The 19,148-nt window shown below is 43.6% G+C and overlaps 1 protein-coding gene across 1 annotated transcript in view; it reads right to left on the bottom strand.

The window, feature by feature from the left end:
- The window catches only part of SCAMP1 (secretory carrier membrane protein 1), a 39,810-nt gene extending 21,155 nt beyond the window's left edge, over positions 1–18,655 (bottom strand). Inside the window, exon 1 of the mRNA XM_088443911.1 lies at positions 18,521–18,655. Coding sequence (XP_088300037.1) covers positions 18,521–18,577 — 57 coding nt within the window. The 5' untranslated portion in view covers positions 18,578–18,655. The remainder of the gene's footprint in view (positions 1–18,520) is intronic.
- Between the last annotated feature and the right edge of the window lie 493 nt (positions 18,656–19,148).

Raw genomic sequence — 19,148 nt, 5'->3', positions numbered from 1 at the left:
TGACAAGATATCTGAAAGCTATATCGGACATATCTGGTGTAAACACCCGCCGATGTATTATAGATATATCGGCCGTTCAGTAGAATGGCCAATATATTAATCAGTGTGTACCCAGGTTAAAACTGGGTACACACAATACGATCCATCGGCCAATATATCGTTCAGATGCGAATCAGAGCGATATATCGCGTGGATCACATAGTGCGCCATTCATTGCATTTTCCCCATCTGCTGTGCTGGCACCCCATTTGTGTTATACGTTCCCCCAGCATTTGCAAAGAAAAACCTTTGTATTGAATATAATTGACATTGGACACCACTATACTGTACACAAAAGCTATAAATGTGCTGTAAACAAGATTTTAAAACATTTTTACAATAGAATAAACTGTACATAGATATTTCTCACATATTACAGTTTCAGAAAATGTAAAATGGACAATAAAACTATAGCCCAGATAGGCTTTCATTTAGGTCATGTCCTAATAATTACAGGAATATATGAATATTGGTCCTGAATCAGAGAAGGAAGCAGAAGCGCCCACACCATCATCTATTGGAGGTCGCCTGTCTGCGACTTTATGCAAATGCCGCTACAAACTCCTTCCCTTGTGTACATGCCTGCGGCCCAATGAGCAAGGACTGAGACGCCCACTTTCAGCGTCTGGACACGCAGAAATACGATTGGTGCGTCCTTAGAAGCCACCATCTGTTACACCATTGAAACTTGCACCAGTCATAACATTAACATGGAGATAATCTCTTTAATGCAGGAAACAGCAGTGACCATATCAATGCATTTTACTGCCTGTTATCAGGGTCCTACTGTGATGCGTGGGGGTGGAGACCCCTAAAAGACTGCTTTCCCTAGGGGACAATCACCTCCCGCCGCCCACTCCATCGTTAGAGAAATATTTTGGGCAGCCCTGGACATCACATCAGGAGCCACTGAGGATCCTCGTGTTGCAGATCTAGTACATTCTGTAAAATGATAAGAATCTGTACAGACAACACCTCCACTCCACCTCTTTACTACTACAGTGCTACTATTTTTATCTTATGTGCATTTTATCCACATCTTATTAGGAGTCGCTTTCCTCTGAGGGTAGTTATGTAGGCATCCCTACATGATGGCAGCTCATCTGTGTGATAAGACTCTGCTTTCAGCACTAGGCCCAGATGCCATTTGATTTAGGACCCAGGCATCTGATCGCTGCACACACAGCACCAAACTAGGTTTACCCACTGAGGCCAACAAGGACTCTGTAATATTAGCAGGACACCCCAGTATGACTGCAGGGTAATGAGAACAGTCATTTAATGCAAATTAGCACACCAAACATTTACAAGATTATTGCTGCAGAAGAGAGAACATGAGCAAAGCTTCCAAACTTTTTTTATAATATATATACACACACACACACACACACACACATATATATGCATACATACACACATATATATATTATACATACACACACGGTGGTCCATAAGTGTGGAAACGCCCTTATAAAAAGGAAATATTAATCCAGTGTCTACTACACATGATATGGGAGTGGGGTAAAACTTTTTAGGGACTGTCACAAGCACAGTGGCCATCTTGAAGTCAGCCATCGTGGAAGCAACTTTTTTTTTTTTTTTAAGGTATCCATGTGACATATCAAACGGATGGAGAATTTCTTAGGAAAAACAACAATGTTCTTCGTTTTAATGTATCTTTATTCATTCTCGAGTTTTAACTGAGCTACCTTTGGCAGGTAGTGACATCAATGACAATAGCACTAACACAAACAGAACATGTTGAGATTGTCTTGATATCAGTAGAATGAAGCACAAGTGCTATTGCTAATTATTTAAACCATCAGCCAAACAGGCCACCTATTACTCACAGTGCAGTTGCCAAACTCCGTGCCGAATTTAAAGAAACCGGATTAGTTGCAGATAAACCAAAAAGTGGATGGCCAAAAAAACTGTTGCAGATGAAGCAACAACTGCTGCGCTGGCACCATTTTCAAAGAGCCCACAAAGTAGCACTCGTCGTCTTTCTCGTGAATGTGGGGTTAGTCGTATGGCTATTTTGAGACTTGTCTACACATAAATGGTTCCTCTACAAGATTCATATGTTGGAACACCTGACTGTGGATGAGCCAGACAGTAGGGTGTAGTTTGCACACTGGGTAACACGGCAACTTCAACTGAGCCCTAATTTTCCACATCAGGTATTGTTTAGTGGTGAGGCAAATTCTTCGTCAATGGTGAGGTAAACAAACAGAACCACAAGTACTGGTCAGAGACAACCCTCCCTGGATGGATGCCTGTAGGGTTGTAGCCTCGGCCAAACAGTTGGTATGGTGTGGTTTGTGGGGTACCCGTATTGTGGGACAATTCTTCAACGATGGAACATTAACAGCAGCACGTGACAGGAGGTTGTTAGATGAAAAGATTGTTTCCTTAATTGTAATCAGAGGATGGGTCATATCCTAATTTCTTCCAGCAAGATGGTGCCCTATCTCATTATGGACTCATTGTCAGAGAATATTTATATGTGCAGTTTGCCCAAAGGTGGATTGGCTGTAGAGGTCCAGTCCAGTGGCCACCAACATCCCCAGAATTAACTCAGTTGGATTTCTCGCTGTGGGGTTACCTAAAGGAACGTGTTTAAGCTGTGAAGATACAAGATCGCTATCATCTGCAACAACGTATTGTTGATGCTTGTGCTCAGATTCAGCCAGACATGCTGATCAAGGTTCATCAGGAATGGGAAAAGAGAATAGCCTTAACACTGCAACATGGTGGACAGCACTTCGAACCTATCCTATAAACTTTATGTTAAGACTCGAGAATGAATAAAGATACATTAAAAAACTAAGAACACCATTGTTCTTCTTATGAAATTCTGCATCTGTTTGACCTTCCCAATTTAAAAACTTAGAGTGGAGTCAAAGCTGGCAACTTCAAGATAGCCGCCATACTGGTGACATACCCTAAAATGTTTGCTATGACTCCAAAATCATATGTGTAGACAATGGCTTAATATTTCCTTACTCATTTCATTTTTCTAAGGGTGTTTCCACACTTATGGACCACCCTGTTGATATCCCAGAACTATATAGGAGAGAAAAAAAAAAAAAAAGGAAACACCATCACCCCAATTTTTGCCCACCCACTCACAGCCCTATCCCCACTTTCCACGTCAGTGCAGAGTTGCAAATCACCTTTGAGAGCATTTTTTCTAAATGTAAAGCAGAAAAAATATCCTCTCTCTAAAACAAAGTTTTTTGTTTGTTTTTTCAAGACAGGCTAAGCATTTATAGGCAAACATACACATCACTCATTATCTAATGCCACAGTATAGTCCAGAAGACCACTAAACTCACATATGTGGCTTTTTGGGGGAGCCATACAGCAAAGGACTATGCACTTACATCTAGCACCCATTGCTTGCATTTATTACTCATCCACCGTTCTGTCTATACATATGTTTTTGAAAAGGTAGGGAAGGAAATGTTATATGTACTAACTAAGGGAACTTTACAATTGTATTAGGACAAATGAAACTCTCACACCGTTTGCAGGACTGATCCTATTGTCTTAACTGAGCAGGAATACCAAGACATTGGGCAGGAAAGGGTCACTGGCTCGGTGTCATTTTCTATGCAGAGTCACTGGCAGCTCAAGTGTCATTTGTGTAGCAACACGTTCAGATTTCCATGCCCGCCTCTATAAACTGCTGTGCTTGGCACAATGGGAGTCTACATACATAGATACAGCTTATATTGAGACTAGGGGATACCGAAAGTCATAACCTTCCTAGATTGGCAAAGCAAACCCCCAAACCTAGGGCAAAACAGTGGGGACTAATAAGAGTTGGACGCAGCTATGCGGAGGCACCACCCCATTCTGCTTGTGGGAATAGCAGTCATCATTGTTAGCACTATTATTCCAGTCCTATACTCAGTGCAAGAAATACATCTGAGATCAACACAGCCCGCAATTCCGTTGACACGTCCTTAGTCAGCTTAAGAGACGTGCAAACATCCCGCTGCTGCCCAGTTACACCCAGTCAGCCAAAAGTGGAAATGCGAGTGAGTTGCAGATGACTCTGAAACACCTGTAGATAAGCACGCTTGGCTACATAGCATGGATAACAAATACATACAAGACCAAACGGACTTGCATGCAACGCTGCACCAGCCCCATTGTGTCTAAGTCATAAAACCCACATTCAGTATTATCCAATCCACTGAATATCACCAATGTTTTGAAACAAAAGAAAAATTATCCTCGATACTCCCAATGAAAGCTAGCATCAGATTATGTATGCAAGTTAAAACTTTCAGTGGAGCAGTCACGAATACCCTCGGTTGTGTATCGATCTTTCGGATTGATCTTCCCAAGACCCTTATTATTTTGGCGCGTGCGCTGTTGGGGAGATAGGGCAAAAACTATGAACGAATTGTAAAAGAAAAGTTAAAAGACGATGCATGTGCTATTCAGCCAGACACGTCGGGGGCCAGTTAAATACACCACTACTGCAGCATATTGATTTTTATACTGCTCCCATGAATACATCTTGTCTCCAGAATCGAACGAGGTCAGGGGGGCACGTAAGGAAGACACAAACAAACCTCGATACATCGAGAGTCGAAATTGATCTTTTCAATCTTTTCCCTAACTATGGTAATCTCTAGGTACTATAAATTGGGGAACATTAATAAACAATAACTCTAAAAGGTGGAATTTTCCTTCACATAAACTAGTAATTTGTTTACTCTTCATAAAAATGCTGCATTGAACTATGTGCTGCTTAGTTTTATTTGAAATAGATAACAAAAAAATTGGTGGCTCTAGACCAGAGGTTCCCAAACATTGTCCTCAAGGCACTGCAACAGTTCAGGTCTTGGAGATAGCCATGGTTGAGCAGAGATGGTTAAACCAAATTGACTGAGGTACTAATTAAGTTATCTGTGGTCAACCTGGACATCTCTAATACCAGAACTGTTGGGGAGATTTGAGGACCGCATTTGTGAACCTCTGCTCTAAACATTAAACCCCAAAGCCTATTCCAGTTGGTGGCTGTAAGTGCATGCACAGGGAACATGTGGTGGTCTTGATTCACGTAGCATGTAATTCAATTGAGCTCCCCTATACAGTATGCACAACACAGGAGCCCATTCACTGTACGTAATGGGAGTTCTGCAAGTGCTCATCTGTATCTCTTCCTCTGGACTTCATTGTAATTAAAGGTGTATTTGTAAGAGGGTGGGGGCGCTAGAAGTAAGAGTGCTAGTATTTTTTTATCATCAGAATAAGAAATTAAACTTCTTAAAATGGCAGCACACAGCTAACAGCAATATTATAGAATCTCCCGTCACATTTATAAAGCTGGTTATTGCAGGACAATGTATTTGGCACCTCTGCAGGCGAGGGCTGTTTGCCTGGAGAGGACCGGGATACTCATTTCCTGGGTGAAATGTTCATTTTTTTTTACATTATTCTGACCACCACATTCTCTTATGAAACCAGCAACTAGACCTATGAGCAGTAGCAAAAAGCCTCTTAGTATATTGGGTTACTTATTACCTCCTAGTGAGCTCATGGAAATTTTTAATGTCTTCGAACACAATAACTTTATTCACAACCAATATAAAAATGAATAAAACAACAGACTAGATAATAAAGGCTTCAGAACATTTATGTGACAGTACAATAATTGTAAAAAAATATAAATATAGAAAAATTAATAAAAATCTAGAAAAACAAAAAAAGTAAAATCTTATATCTACTGACTTTGGGTACTCCGGAAGTAGTCATCTGTACAGAATCAGAATTTAGCAGATTATTTATCATGTGATGATTAAAGCCAAGCCAGTTGAGATACAAAAAGTCCCTGATAGCTGTACAATGTACTATGAGTAAGAGCAGGGAGATAGATGATAAAAATGCAACATACCATAGACCGTTATCCTCCATCTCTCTGGCTATGGCTGGATGAAGAATCCAGGGTCTTTGTTCTACATAGCGGTGTCTAACCTCTTTCTGCTCTGCCTACGGAGGGTACAGCTGGTATAGCCATGGACACCGTTATCTGACCTCTTTTATTTGTGATCACTGATAAGAATACCAGATGACACAGAATAATCCTCTAGCATCACGTGCTATCAGATAATGAGTGCCACGCAGAGCTGTGCACAAACACTGTTGGATACCTTAGCTCAGTGGTTCCCAAACTTTTTGGAATGATGGCGCCCTAGAGTATCAGCATTGTTTTCACGGCACCCCTAAGTTCAAGTTTGTTATTGAGAAATTCAGAAAAAAAAAAATCTAGTAAAATTGTAAAGTGAAGTAAATTGTGCTGACCTGTCATCCTTAGGCTCAGTTATGTGGTGGTGGACAGGTTTGTGCTTCTGTTTGTCCACATATTTACATTACATTGACCATAAATAATTTGATTTGGTGCTGGTCCACCAACCTGAGGCACCCCTGCAAGTCTTCCAAGGCACCCCAGGGTGCCACGGCGCACAGTCTGGGAACCACTGCCTTAGCTGATTACACAGGTGCCCTCATACACTGTGGCTTCAGTCACACCAAATTGCCTCTCTCTGCACCTTATGGTGGGTACACACTATACAGATATCTGCAGATTGAGTGATCTGCAAATATATCTGCAGATGATGGTTGTTCATACACGCTGAATGGCCATCACCTGTGCTTGGCCGCGGGTCACAGCGGTGTGTCCCGCTCCCAGCGGCTGCCGCTGTGTGTAGACCGCCCGTACATACTTGCCGATGGACAGATGTCTGCAGATATATCTGTCCATCTACTGTGGAGCACAGCCAATGTGATATGTCTTTAAACGACGACGGGCAGCAGATATATTGGCCGATCAATTGATCAGCCAGTATATCTGACAGCGTGTACCCAGCTTTACTCACAAAAATGAAACAACTGGGAACGACAAAACTACACTGCTAGATTACACTGATCAATTTGATATGCGACATTTGTATATCTGTGTGCGACGGAATCTGTGTAAAAAGGGCTCCGATGCGAATGGCTGCGGCTTCTTTCATGCCAACTTCCGTTGTGCTTAATGTGCGACTTTGTACATGTGTTATGCCAATTTCTGTGCGGTTAATGTCAACGTTAGTTTCTCTAATACACTGTGAGCAGCTTCTTGCTGTGTCTGTGATGCAACCAAGACGCAAAATTTAAAGAAAAGTACAAAACGCTAATCCTCTCAGAGCATTCGAGTGGCGCCAGTTATCTTGCGCTGTATGGCGTGCAGATACTAGGTGTTAGAGGACCCATCTGTACTTGGTTCTTTCTTGGGCAGGATGAACAACATGTGGATCTATTCATTCAGTGTGTATATTACAAACGTTTCAGTCACTCATACATATCATAGTTTCTTGTATCGCTTACCCCACACATTGTAACCTCTGTAGTGCACCCAAGATGGCTGCCTCCACTGGTACACCCGTGGGGGAGATGAAAAATACTTGGAACTGATGGTCATGTAAGGGGGGAATTCAATCGTGTTTTTGGGGAGTCTTTATTAATGGCCATTTTTTAGAGCAATTCAAATGTTTCTGCGATAGACGCCCATTAGGGTTTAACGCGCCCAGAAGCCGCTAAACCCGACTAAACTCCTGGTTTGGGTACCCAAACTACGGACTTTGTATACATTTTTTTCTCGCACCTCAGGAGGTTGCGAGAAAAAATTTGTCCGCAGCTGCGAATGGGCATCTTATCGGAGTAACAACTGAACTGCTCCGATAGACGATGCCCATTACTTAAGACGCCCCCAAAAAACAATTCCTCGCTTCGTGTCATCTCTTCTAGGTGTTGCTTATTCCACCCGGGTAACCTATGTGGCGCGCCCAAAATGGCTCTCACCAGGTACCTTTTGTGGGCGAGTTATGTAACCTGTACAATTTGTTACCCAAAATGGCAGCAATGACCTAGTGTTCATTCTAGCACCCTGCATCTGTCACAACTGGTGCAGTTCCTCTTTCCTGCCTGGGGTGTCACTCTCTGCTCTGGTGCATCTAGCACACTCCGGTCGGAACAAAATAAATAAAATTGGGTTGGCCATTATGTATGTGAGGAAACTAGCTACACCAGAAGCAGAGCAAGGCACGGATAGGCCAGACACCCATCACATGGACTAGCACCTGGACTAAAACCACAATGTGCGAGAGCAGCTATATCACACATAAATCAGCCGTGCATTCTCCGGGTTTATGTTCACAGCTTACGTGTATTTCCTGCTTAAGTCGGGCTACCTTTAAGGAAGGAAATGCAGACAGCCCTTTCTGATCGTGCAACTTCAGAAGGGGAGGGAGGGGTAAGAACTCAAAATAAACACACACTATATATATATTTTACATATATATCTCTTTAGAATGTAAGCGCTCATGAGCAGGGACCTCTTTCCTCATGTGCTTCTCTTTACATTTTCTTCTACTCTTTACTCCCCATAAGGGCACCTAACACGGGACTGCCAACTCCCAGCAGCTTATTGCGAGTTCTTTAATCGCTATTGCAGCAATGTATATAAATCGCGTCCTTGTCCTGCACTGTAATGTACTGTAAGTTACTTGTTTCTTGTTCACTTATTAGTTCTATGTACTATGTAAGGCGCTAAACGATGGGGACAATAACGATGTTGTTCATATCGTCCAGCGTGTATTCAGTGTACGATCAGCGATGTAAGCTCCTGCGGGTCGTTAACGATAACCCCAGGCGGCTGAATATGTAGCTCAATCTGGGGATATAGTTAACGAGGCCACGCTGGTAGAGTGTTAAATACTTTTTTATTTGGTCTATTTCTCTGTATGAGAAAATCATAGCCCCATAAACAGTTGTCAATAGAAGAAAGCCGACCTCTTCACTGCTATAATAAAAATAATAAAAAAATAATAATAATAATAATAAGGCTTTTAGTGCGCTACCCCCTACAGTCATAACAGCTGGAGAATGTTTGCTATGGAAGCATAAAACATATAGCTGCACTTGTCTCCATTATGATCATATTCCACCAAACTAACCAACATCTGTTGCAGGGTATCATTTCCTAACAATCCATTTACAGACAGGTCTTGTGTCTAAGAAAACATACGGTGCTTTTTCTCTCTCTCCATCAGGCTTGTCAGTTCCTGCCACAAAGCCACAGAATACCTCCAAATTTCCACCTCCTGATGTCACTACCGGGGTTTCCATACAGGGCGGAGAGCCCACAGAGAGCTAGTAAGACCCAGGGAGGTTCTCTGCATCCTGCCTATACCTTCAGAATATGTATTAAAACACACTTTGGGCTCAATTCTATTAAATGTGAAGTGAATAGCGCCAGGAATCAGCTCCCAGAGCTATTCAATTAATCGCGCTGCTAAGCCCGACTAAGGATTTCTTCTCGCATCCCTCCTGGGAAATCTGACAAAAGTTCAGGAGCGATGCTGTTTTCTGCCCTTAGCGCCGGGAAACAGCATTGCGCCGGGAAGTTTAGTTGGCACCAGCTTCTGGAAGTGTTTCTGCGGCACCAACGGGTCTGCACACCTCCCCAGCCCGGGTCCGAGATCCCCACTGAGGCACAGTGATGGAGAGTGGCTGTGGCAGGAGCAGCGTGTGATGGAGAGGGACTGTAGTGAGTCGGGAACATGGGGCACAGGAAGAGTAACAGTCTCTGTGTTTGTGTCTGAGCGACGAGCGGGCGGCAGCTGCAGAAGGCAGACACAGAGGGAGCAGGAGCCGCAAGCGCCAGGGTGATTCTGGGAGCTGTAGTGAAGAGAATCTGCTGGCGGCAATTGGTTGAGAAGACGCCGCCGGCTGCGATTGGTTTCTGCGGCACTGCACACAGGACAAACAGCGCGTCCTGCAGGTCCCAGTCAGTATGTGGCCCAGAAGTTGATTGACAGCATGCCAGGGCGAATTGCAGAGGTTTTGAAAAAGAAGGGTCAACACTGCAAATATTGACTCTTTGCATAAACTTAATGTAATTGCCAATAAAAGCCTTTGACACTTATGAAATGCCTGTAATGTTACTTCAGTATACCATAGTAACATCTGACAAAAAGGTCTAAAAACACTGAAGCAGCAAACTTTGTGAAAACTAATACTCGTGTCATTCTCATAACTTTTGGCCATGGCTGTACATAAAATGAAAGTTAGAAGCCGATTGGTTGCTACTTTCCTCCAATAAACCTGTTGTGCCGATCACCCCACTGAGGGAGAGAACATGTCTCTGGACGTGCTCCATTCTGCAACCTAAGTGCTGTAGTAGCCTGGAAATCTGTACACAGGAACCAAAGATTTCAGTAAATTTATCTGGAAATTTCCTATTTGCATACATTACTTTATACAGCATTAAGCTTTGTACTAGTAAGGGAACCTACAGATAACGGTCATTTACTTTTATTAATACTATGTTAATAGTGTTCACTCTAGCTCCGGCGGCAGACAGGGCGCCGGAGCTAGAGAGGTCACGGCTGTGCGCGCGTGTTCGAAAAGGGGGTGTGGCCATTGAAAGGAGGAGTGTCTATAAGATGCGTCCCCTTTTCGTCACCCTTGGGGGCGCCCAGCGTCTTTTCTCCGGCGGTGAGCGGGTCACCGCATATTTCCCCACCCGCGGGACACTGCGACCCGCAGGCTGTGAGGGCAGGGTGCTTTTTGCCCCCCAGAAGGAGGGCAGGGCGCCCCGCTAAAACAGCCTAGCGGGAACGCTATGTTAACAAGGAGAAGGCTATGCCGTAGATATTCTGAGTGGGTGTCTTCCTTATGGTGCATACACACGGTCAGATTTTCTGTCAGATCTGAACGATAATGATTTAAAAAAATCGTTCATATCTGAAAGAAAGTCTGACATGTGAGCCTGCGAACGATGAACGATGCGCGTTCCCCCATGTCAGATAACGATATCTGACATCTGATGTGTTTGCAGTCAGATTTGGACGATTCCATTCATTTTAATACAGTCTAAAATTGTTGATAAAATCATTCAAAACGTTCATCTGACATATCTGACCGTGTGTATGCACCATTAGATAAATATTAAATAAGTCACTTCCATTGGTGTCAGGTTAAATGTCATATTTACCACTAAATATCCGGAGGGACAATGATCCCTTCCTATAAATATAGCAGTGAAAGCTATCTGCTCTAGACGCATAATATTAGGGCAGTTACGCAGGTGGATTCTATATTGTATCCCTGACGATATATGTTTTGTGGAATAGTCTAAAAGGGACAACTGGTGTAGTAGTCACTCTTTATTAGCCCCCTTAGATAGAATATGGAGAGGCAATGTTCCAGGACACAATCTGAGCAATAGGTTAGGAACACACCTCCCACTGCATTATTACGTTGCTATAATCACCAATAAAGGGAATGGGAGATTACCTTTGAACACCACCTCAAGCAGGCAACTGGCCTTTAAGATTATAAAATTAAAGAACTGAGTTTTCAGTGGATTTTAGATTATACTACATTGCTAAATATTATTCCCCTCCATGTCTGTAGTAGCCCACTGATGCACTCCTTGCTCCGAATACTGTTTGCCCGTTTCAAACAGGCAACGATGTAGTCAACGCCCTTACTCCTCCATCAGTTCCCAGGGTACAGGCAGACAACAGTAGCTTTATTTTATTAAAGCATGGTCCACAAACACTTGTTGTCAGTTTGATTGTAGTAACGGACTTGAGACAGGGGATTCCTTTCTTTATAACAACTGGTGTTGTCTGCCTAAGACACCAGGTGATTGAGACAGAAAGTTCCTGACTCTCCAATTAAGGTTTGAGTACATTGGGGTAGATGTATGAAGCAGGGAAAAGAGTGGAGAAGTGTGCTAGTGTACAAGTTACCCATGGCAACCAATCAGTTTTCAGTTTGCGTTTATCAAGTACATTCTATAAAATAATAGGTAGGAGCTGATTGGTTGCCATGGGTAACTTCTCCACTGGCACACTTCTCCACTCTTTTCACTGCTTCATACATCTACACCTTTAAGTGTAAAGACGGTTATCCACTACACGATATAAATGAACGATAACGACATTGTTATCGTTCATTAATCGTCCAGTGAATATGCCGGCAACGACCAGCGATGTGCGCTCCCGCTGGTCGTTGTCGGCATCTATCGGGGATGAGGGAAGGTGCCTGCACTGAACGATATATCGTTCAGTGTGGGCTCAATGTCCACTGCACAATATAATGAGCGATAACGATGTCGTAATCGTTCATTAGATGTATAGTGGATATGCGGCTTTACACAGGCCTTCCTTGCTGGTGCTCCAGAGCAAAGGGTCTCATTCAGACCCGCTCGCAAGCGGGTCGATGTTTCCCAAATGCGCATGACGGAGGCGCCTCCGTCGTGCGCATGTGCGAGACCCGAATAACGACAGGGTAGCCGTCGTTATGGGTCTCGCGCCAAAGGGGGCGTGCTGTCGATGGTGATTGACAGCACGCCCCCTTTGGTGGGCGTGCCAGGGGCGTGGCTGTCCAGACGGTGGCGTTCCCATGGGAACGCCTATCGTCTGGGGCCGGCCCCACTGACATCACTAGTTATGTCAGTGGGAGTGATTTTGGCTCTGATAGAGACAAAATCACTCCATGGCTTGCGGAAGACGAGACCCTACCGCAAGGGTCTCGTCGCAAGCCCGATGGTCGCGATGGTCTTGACCATCGTGACCATCATCATGGACACTCGCATAAGCTGTGGGTGGTAACCCACAGCTATGCGAGCGTCCACGAGGCCGCCTCGCAAAAAAAACCCCACGCCCTGATTCAGAGCGGGCGCTCGTTCAGAGCGTCCGGCTCTGAATCAGGCCCAAAATCCCTTTTTCTTTAGCATTTAGTCACATCACCACATTGTGCACCTTGGGCAAATGCAGAGTGAACCGTAAGCTACTGTATACCTAGAAGACAGTGGGAGGAAAATCATTACGAGAGGAACGATAATGGCACAAGATGGAGAATGTACGATACCAGGTGCTAATCAATTTATCAGTCATCTGTTCAAATATTTTGGTAATTCTGAGTTAAAAAGTCTAACTGAATAGCCTCAGATGATAAAGCCAGAGGCTACCTCCCTTTTTCACCTGGGCAAACTTAGGGCGGAATTCAATTCTTTCCAGCCCCTATCGCGCCCGACGGAGCTATTCAATTCTTGCTCCTGTCGGGCACGATCAGCTGCCAGCGCTACCTTTCAGCTCGCAGACCCTGGGGGATGAGAGCTGAAATGTGCTAAAAGTGACATGTTTGGGCGCCCAAATATCACTTTTCGCGATCGCGCCCAGCACTTTGGTCGGGTTTAGCTGCTTTACGCGGCTAAACCTGACCTCTATGGGCGCGATCAGCACGAAAATCTTGGACAATTGCATAGCGGCCCGCGATCTCCTGTCACTTTAGACGGGAGATGCTGACCGCGAAACAATTGAATTCCGCCCATAATGGGCTGAATTGAATTCCCCACTAAGGGCCATATTCAATTTGAAGCGAAAAGTCAGTTGCCGTATTTTTCGCCATCATCGGGGGTTTTTAGGTCGCAAACTTATCGCACTTGTCCCCGTGTATCCCGGGATTCAATTCCCAATTGGCAAAAACGAAAAATCCTGTCATTTTTGGGGAAATCAGCCTGACACCCCCCAAAAGATGCTCTGACATGGGGGTCCACTATGGGTACACCCGATTAGCCCTGCTAAAGGTATTTGGGGTTTTTAAATGGTCTCAATAGGGGCTATTTGGAAAAATAATTAGTCCCATCAAATTTGGGGTACATGAACATGGATGCTAGCATATTTAAAAAACGCTAAAGTCAAGCATTAAAAAGCGCATAAAACGCACCTTCAGCAAACACCTGCAATCAACAAAACACCTCCCCCATACTTGCAGACGCCCCCAAAGGCTATTTCACTAGTTTTTGAATTTGTGCCCCCACTTTGAACTTTATCGCCCACATTTTCAAAGTGCTATTTTTCGGGTGTCCTTTGTGTTTTTTTAAGAGTTTTTTTTACGCAATTAGCGTCAAGGGGGGTGTACAAGGGGTGCAGAGTGGTTTCCTCACCCCAAAACCGCAATTCTGCACTTTTTTCCGGGTAATCACAGGTAATCAACTTTTTCGCCTATTACATTGCGTTTTCAGTGAAAACGGCGAAAATGACATCGTCGGCGAAAAAGTTTCAGCGACAACGGCTTTTTGCTCCAAATTGAATATGGCCCTAAATGGTAATCAAAGTACACATTTTAATAAATGCAAATACACAAAGTAAGGCGACTCCCTATGCAGAATTACTATGTCCCGATTTGTTATACAGACTATCTCGCATTGCAGAGTTCTGCAACACCTTATAAATAAACAATGATGAGAATAGGATATATTTTTATTACCAGGTTAAGTCAGGTTCACATGGGTTTCATTAATATTAAAGAAACATCCTTTTTATTAACTAGCACCACTAAACAACCTCCTGTAGCTCTAGTAGTAGTAGCAGCAAGCAGATAAATATATAGCAAAAACTAAACGCAAGATCTTAAGCTAAGTACACACTGGAGCGCTGTCGATATAACGATATATCGTTCTGTCTTATTAGTGTGTACACTCAATCCCCGCTCATGGGAAATAGTCGGAACAATTATCGGTCGCTCCAGTGTGTACCCAGCTTTAGACTGTAAGCTCTTTGGGTCTATGAATTAGTTTTGTTTGACTTACACTGTACCATGCAGTGTAACATGGTTTATGTAAGCAAAACCCACAAAAAAACAACAACATTACAGCGTATAACTGGCTGCATTTCTGTGGCACGGTTCTGTATTAGACAGCATCATTAATAATGTGTAATTGTAGGCCTGCATGTAACCAGAGACAGAACAACCACACTATAGACAATACAGCTGTGACAGTCTCCCTTCATTTAAGAGAACAGCAGATATAATGCGATGAGTCATGGGGGATCTATAGGTCAATACAATCATCAACTAATATATAGAAAAAAACGTATATATCACAAGTACATAATAGTGACTGTAGACAATAAGTCGTCCGATCCACATACCGTCCACATCATGCAGTGTGTATCCGCTATTGCGCTGACGATGCGTGCTCCCGTGTGTTAGCGGCATCGCCCGTCGGGGCGATATCGTCAGCGAGGGACATGCGCCGACAAATGATTTAACAACAGTGAAGTGCTCATGTAGACTAAGTAAAATATTAATATGTGCCAAAGACTTTGGTGAACTTTTCAGCACATATGTACTATATGACAAGAAAACGTTTTACTTCACTGCAGAATCTGACCCTGTCGCATAAAACATACATGGATAGAGGATACTGCAGATGATAAATTCTAGCTACAACTGACAACAATCATATTTTTGTGACAAACATTTTTAGAACAACATTGAAAGATTCTGGACGACGTATATAAAAACTTTTGTACAGATAACCTTCTAGGAAAGTTGGCGTCGGCCGTAGCAACCAGATATGGGTTAAGATGTTAAAGCAAAGCTCTGATTGGCTGCTCAGACCAGCACCTATGCTCTTAACACTTTAGGTGCATACACACACAACGATTTTTTGAACGATTATCGTTAAACTATATCATTTAACGATAATCTTTTGAAAAAATCGTTCACTTTCCGAGTCAAAAGATGAACGATTATTGTTCATGCGCGTTCACGTTTGTAGTTCAGTCAGACTTGTCAACTCAACGATTTTCATTAAGTTAATATGCAAAAATCGTTTGTAGTTCATAAAAATCGTTCATTACATTTATATGAACATAGTAAATGAACAACTTTAGTAAACGATTTTAGTTAATTTTTTCAAGGTAGAAAATAGTTTACTAAAATCGTTCATTAACTCAATCGTTGTGTGTGTATGCAGCTTTTGGTTTAAAATAGTTTTCATAAATGTCTCCCTGGTGGAAGATGAAGGATGTGATACCTGCTACTGTTTAGCACTATATACACTTCTAAGCTCTACTGTACAGCAATATAACCAGTGATAAACCGCAGTCCACTGACTTGTTTATGTGGCACTATGAAAGCTGATATCCATAAAATATTACTATATATTAGTTAAGGGGAAAAAGTTTAGAACATGAGGTACACTAACCTAACTTTCATAAACTCGTAATTTAACTTAAGTAAACTTTTGCTATATATAGGGCCCTATTTACTACAATTCACATTTAAAATGCAGTTGCAGTGTGATATTTCTGCCTAAATTCGCATTGCGAATTTTGGAAATATCACTAATGGTGCATACACACGGTCAGAAAAAAAGGATGATATAAACATTATAGTTTATATCATCCTTTTTTTCTGACCGTGTGTATGCAATGCGAATTTAGGCAGAAATATCACACTGTAACTTTTTTTTAACCCCCTCCAACGACCAAACGATGGTTGATGCGCGGGCATCGATATCAACCATCGCCTGTGCATGCAAGCAAAGCTGGTCGATAGCGACCAGGTTAGCCCGTTTACCCGATCGCGAGTCGTTACGTCGTTTGGGGGTTGGTAAATCTTGCTGGATGTTCGATATCGAACATCCAGCACATGTAGGACGATCAGACGATACCTGATCGTCCCGTGTGTACGGGCCATAAGATTTATCAAAAATCCCTTGCAGGGACCGAGACTGCGATAAAGCTCTGTCCCTGCATATCCCCTTCACAATCTTCTCACTATATTTTTCACAAAAAAAACAGTGAGAAGGTATCTGTACATGCAACAGCAAACAAACCGCTTAGCTTTCACTTACCTCGGTGATCGGTGCTCTGGTGAAGTCCTCCATCTGGGGCTCCGGTCAGCTGGTTTCCCGGCTCCTGCACGGTGACCCCGGTCAGCTGTTCTATGCAACAGCTGACCAGGGTCACAGTGCAGGAGCCGGGAAACCAGCTGACCGGAGCCCCAGAGGACATCACGGGAGCACCGATCCCTGGATGCAGGTAAGTATTTTTTTTTAACTATTAATTTTTCCAATGATCAGCTTGTGGTCTATGTAGACCATAAAGCTGATCACAGGTGGCTGGAGAGCAGAGCAGGAGTCGGGGAACTAGGGGAAACCCTGGATAACGCCATTTCCAGGTGGCGTTATCATAGGGCTTCCCCCTGTATTTTTGAACAATATATTTTTAGTAAATCTCAGGCAGATCACATTTCCCATTACAAGTATGGGAAATGCAATCTGCATACTTATATGCGAATTAAAGGACATAGAGCAGTTTTTCATAAAAACTACTCCAATTGCCCTTTAATAAATGTATGTAATAAATGTATGTAATACTAAAATAATGTGAAAAGGGTGTAAAAATAATATTGATAAATAGGGCCCATAGTGTTCATTGTAGCTTCTTGATCGGGCAGGGCACTGATCAAGAGGGCAGGCACATGGAAAATAGGGCATGGTCTCAGCACACCTCTTTACATAGGGGGCATGATGGGCTGACCCCAAGCTCTCCCTGGAGATGCTGGGCTGCCTCCAAGCTCTCCCCGCACTGTCAATAGATGCAGGCAGGGGGTGTGAGGGAGATGTACAGCAACATAGCAGGAGGCGATGCGCCACCAGTCCGCCTGCTTTAGGCTGTGATCAGCGAGGCACCTCCAAGTTGCAGGGCACATTTTAGCCTTTAAAGATCAGGCAGCTGAAACAGCCTAGCAGGAACAAAGTAAGGAGCGTTGGAAACTACAGTAGGTATATGTGGAAATATTTGAAGCTGTGAGTGCTGCACCATTACTATGTATCCTGAAGGATTGTGAGGACATCGGCCACATTGCTGTGAATAGTGGGAGTGCCAATCCACCTGGCTATTGTATTACTTACATATCACTGCAAATTATGTAAAACAGTTCTTAAATATAAAATTTGTATTAAAATGTGTATGGCAAGAGTATACAGACAAGTAAAAAAAGATTGTGAGAGGAGGAGGCAAAGCTTTCAGGACATCCTACTGTACATCCTGAGTACCGAGGTGGAAACATACCTAAGGTAACAAATAAGTCAACAGTAATCACAGTATTTAGTTTAACTTTATACCTGTCAAATACCGTTCAGCAGTGCAAACAATACTTTCATATGTGTACTGTATAGCACAGAGCAGCACACACGGGACAGCAATCCCAATATAGTAATATTTACTTAGACAATATTGTAACCTGCCAGCAGCCTCACTCTATTGATCTAATAGGGAAACCTCTGAATGACAGGTCAGTACATACAGCCTGCAGGGAAGGAATAGATGGAGGGCTCTGCAGTATGACATGTATACGTGTTGCAATCTATGTACACAGATACTGACATGCATCAGCACAACTAATTATATATATATATATATATATATATATATATACACACACACACACACACACACGGATATGCATAGTAAACACACAGTGTTCCTGCCATGTACAGGTACCCATCATGACACAAGACCAGCTACATACTCAGGAGCACTGCACACACATATATACGTGGAGATAGCACATACAACATGCATGTACAAGACCCTCGCACCCAGCTCACCTTGAACGGGTTGTTCAGGTCCGGATCCGCGAACGGGTTGCTGTCGAAGTCGGACATGGCTGCGGGTCACGGGCAGCTCCCCGGGCACCGACCCGCACAATCCGTTAGCCCTGGCAGAAAAATGGCCACTCCGGATGTGACGTCACGAGACCAACCTGGTCCCGGCTTTCCAGGAGGGTGTCCGGCCGGAGAGCCGCCGCCTACCGGCGTCACAGTCAGCAGCAGCAACAGCGGGGAAAAGAGAAGCCGGACCCGGCTGCCCTGCTGGGACTGGTGTTTGCTGCAGCAGCGGTCACCGGCCTCCTCTCTCGTCGTTCCCCTACATGCTGTGTATTACTCACTGCACGTCTCTGTATCCTGCGGCTCTATCTGTGGGGAACTGATCACTTCTTCCTGCAGGACCTTCCTTCGTCTCCATTGGTTCTTCTTTCACTGGCTTACTTTTTACCTTTGCCCGTTCTACCCATATTTACTCCTATTGTCATATACAACAAACACAATTTCCCTACCAACACCATCCCCAACACATCTCTCATTCTCCACAACACCATCTCCGACATTTCCACGACACCAGCTCCCTTCCTCCACCACTATCTCCATCCCCCAACACCTTTCTCTTCCTCCACCG

Source organism: Taudactylus pleione, unplaced genomic scaffold (assembly GCF_031769625.1).
Source record: "Taudactylus pleione unplaced genomic scaffold, aTauple2 ptg000336l, whole genome shotgun sequence".
Taxonomy (NCBI): domain Eukaryota; kingdom Metazoa; phylum Chordata; class Amphibia; order Anura; family Myobatrachidae; genus Taudactylus; species Taudactylus pleione.
Note: the sequence above shows the minus strand (reverse complement) of the source record. Positions and strands in the feature narration are given on the sequence as shown.